Here is a 3,647-nt window from a genome sequence, read left to right as displayed (position 1 = left end):
TCTTTAAAGTTGTCCAAATGAAGTTCTTAGCCATGCATATTACTAATTTGATATATTTACAGTAGGAAATTACAAAATATCTTTATGGAACATCATCTTTATTTAATGTCCTAATGATTTTTGGCATAAAAGAAAAATCAATAATTTTGACCCATACAATGTATTGTTGGCTATTGCTACAAATATACCCCAGCGACTTAAGACTGTTTTGTGCTCCAGGGTCACTTTTTATTAAATTACTATATATCTTGTGTGTTTCTGTGTTGTACGTGCAGGGGTTCTAGTATGCAAGACCGTTCCTTTTGTACAGACCACAGCCATCGTCACCGGCATCCTCACCATGACCTGCATCGCCGTCGAGAGATACCAGGGCATCGTCCATCCGCTCAAAATGAAGAGGCAGTACACTCCCAAACGAGCCTACAGAATGCTAGGTGAGGTCAAACGCCCACACGCTCAACCCTGTCTGCTCGATTATTCAATAAACCTGCAGAAAAGCAAGCCCTAAAAATCAGATTTGACTCCATTACGTTCTTAATGCACGCTCCTGGTGTTACTGTGCATGATTCACCGGTTATTCTTAAGAAAAGAAGAACGTTTCATTAAACTTTCATTAACTTGCTCCAACACTTTCTATTCAGATATTCAGATTGACATCACAAATCCCTTTTACTTTTCATATGTGACCTTGGAGCACAAAAGCAGCCTTAAGTCGCTGGGGTATATTTGTAGCAATAGCCAACAATACATTGTATGGCTCAAAATTATTGATTTTTCTTTTATGCCAAAAACCATTAGGACATTAAGATCATGTTCCATAAAGATATTTTGTAATTTCCTACTGTAAATATATCAAAACTTAATTTTTGATTAGTAATATGCATTGCTAAGAACTTCATTCGAATAACTTTAAAGATGATTTTCTCAATATTTAGATTTTTTAGCACCCTCAGATTCCAGATTTTCAAATAGTTGTATCGCCAAATATTGTCCTATCCTAACAAACCATACATCAATGGAAAGATTATTTATTCAGCTTTCAGATGATGCATAACTCTCAATTTCCAAAAATGGACACTTAAGACTGGTTTTGTGGTCCAGGGTCACATGTGTCATTTCAGAAGGCAGCTTGGTTTGGGTAAGTGAGCAAATGTCTCTGAAGCTCCTGATGATGTGTCTAAAGTAACTCCCATCATGCACTGCAGCGTATCGAGATTACTAAAGGATGGAGAACATGTCATTAAATCCACCGACTGGTGTGATCTCTAAAGGTGTTCATTTGGAGGTCTGTGGACTGATATAGAGAATTTGATTAAATTATATAAAAAAAAGTCCACATATTTAAAAGTGTTTGAAATATTCTTTATAGATTACAACAGTTTCTGACCACTTTCTCAGTGGCCTTAATTCCAGAAGATTTTTTTTCCCATTCAATTTATCTCATAGGGATTTAAAAAAAACAAAAAAAAAGTCTGTTAATGCATTAAAAGCCTAAAAAAAAACAAAAAAACAATCAGCTTTGAAGTCAACCACAACATAACAAATTTGAAAATTAGACAAAAGTACAAAACTTTGAACTATTTTAATGAGAGAAAGAATTACAATACTTTCTCTCAATACTAATCAAAAAAAAAAAAAATTATATATGCAATCATATATATATAATGAGTCTATTGCATTATATATATATATATATATGTATGCATAAATATTGAGCAGACACAAATGAGTTATTTTGGTGCAATTTTTTTGCCACAATTTTCTGATTATTGGAAATAATTGCAGAATCATGGGTAATTACTGTTAAACATTTTTTTTAAGTTGTAATAATGCACACTGATGACTTATAGATGATTAATAGCATTAATTAATGACCCCAGCTCACAGCAGGTCTGTTTTAATGAGTTAATGTTAAAAATCAATTCCCCTATGGAGAAGAAAATAACAGCAGAAGACCATCATTAAACATGTAAATCTCTCTCTGCTGGGCAATGCAGTGACGCAATGACAGCATTAGCTCATTTGCATGTGTAAATATGAAGTGTTCACCCGAGGGCTTTTGTCTGGATGTCCTCTGATAGGTTCATGTATACGCAGCGCTGCATTTCTGTTCATCATTAACAGCACGAGCTCATGGGACAGAACCCAGTAATGATCTGATTTCTACACAGGGCTGGTGTGGATCGCTGCTGTCATGGTCGGATCACCGATGCTGTTCGTGCAACAGCTAGAGGCGAGTGACATCACAAAATAAACTGAGGACAGCCAGATTAAGTGTTTAATTACAATCACAGTTAACTGATATTATTTAACAAGCGCAAGGTTAATTGCTTTGACATGCGAAAAAGATAATTTAGTCAAGCTTGACTGTCAGCAGATCAGAGATACTGATGCCACATCAGTCTGTCCTTGAAATCTTTGGAGACGAAACGGGTGACAGTAGAAGAGATTTGCTCGAGTGCGGTTCACTTCTGGGAGACTTATCGCAAAAGTTCATGCGTTATTCATTGATTTATCTGAGTTCACCAAACGAGTCATTACTCACCCTGCTGCAGGCTGATATGAACTGATAAGAACTTTACGCTGATTTTTCCATCTAATAACGTCTGTCAAGTTTGGAAGGTTACAAAAACGTCATAAAAGTGTCATAACAGTAGTCCCAGAATAGTGTTGCATGATAAATAAAATGAATATACACATCAATTCTAGATTCGAAGTTAAAAGAGCAGTTCACACAAAAATGGACATTTGCTGAAAATGTGCTCACCCTCAGGCCATCCAAGATGTAAATGAGTTTGTTTCTTCATCAGATTTGGAGAAATGTAGCATTGCATCACTGTCTCAGCAATGGATGCTCTGCAGTGAATGGGTGCCGTCAGAATGAGAGTCCAAACAGCTGATAAAAACATCACAAGTAATCCACACCACTCCAGTCCATCAGTTAACATCTGGAGAAGACAAAAGCTGAAACAAATCCAGCATTAAGACATTTTTAACTACAATACGAGTCCATAATTCATAATAACGCTTCCTCCAGTGAAAAAGTGTTCCGGTCTGAATCAGGAGAGAAATCTGCACAGATCAAGCAGTGCTTACAAGCTAAAACTACGGTGGCCAAGAGAGCTCAACGCTCTGCAAATGAAAAACACGTGCAAATAGAAAAAAAACACCTGCAAATTACATCAATTTGACAACACAGGATCTGCAAATGCTCACAGCACAAACAAAAACAGAAACGCACTGCAAATATAAATATATAACAGTTAATTTTAATTTTGTTGAGCTAATATTGTTGTGGTTTGTGCTACTTGGTTGGGTTGTGAGTATTTGCAGCACGTGTTGTCAAACTGATGAAGATGTTTTCTTAATTTGCAGGTGCTTTTTCTATTTGCACGTGTTTTCTGAAGTTGCAGCGCATTGAGTTCTCTCGGCCACCGTACAAAACAGACCAAAACAGCTCGAAACAAATATGTGGCCGGATTTTGATGTGAGAGACAACAGATGATGCACTTTTTCACTGGAGGAAGAGTTATTATTATGGATTAATAATATGAATTTCAGCTTTTGTCTTCTCCAGACGTTAACTGATGGACTGGAGTGCTGTGGATTACTTGTGGATTATTGTGATGTTTTTATCAGCTGTTTGG

At 36.4% G+C, this 3,647-nt stretch overlaps 1 protein-coding gene across 1 annotated transcript in view; it reads left to right on the top strand.

Moving 5' to 3' along the window:
• LOC107659649 (pyroglutamylated RFamide peptide receptor-like) overlaps positions 1-3,647 on the top strand; it is a 31,947-nt gene that overhangs the window by 2,770 nt on the left and 25,530 nt on the right. The window contains exons 2-3 of the mRNA XM_016448659.1: positions 276-434; positions 2,172-2,233. Of these exons, the coding sequence (XP_016304145.1) occupies positions 276-434; positions 2,172-2,233 (221 nt within the window). The remainder of the gene's footprint in view (positions 1-275; positions 435-2,171; positions 2,234-3,647) is intronic.

Source organism: Sinocyclocheilus anshuiensis, unplaced genomic scaffold (genome assembly GCF_001515605.1).
Source record: "Sinocyclocheilus anshuiensis isolate Anshui unplaced genomic scaffold, SAMN03320099.WGS_v1.1 scaffold75, whole genome shotgun sequence".
NCBI classification, from domain to species: Eukaryota; Metazoa; Chordata; class Actinopteri; order Cypriniformes; family Cyprinidae; genus Sinocyclocheilus; species Sinocyclocheilus anshuiensis.
This window is presented reverse-complemented; position numbering and strand designations above follow the sequence as displayed.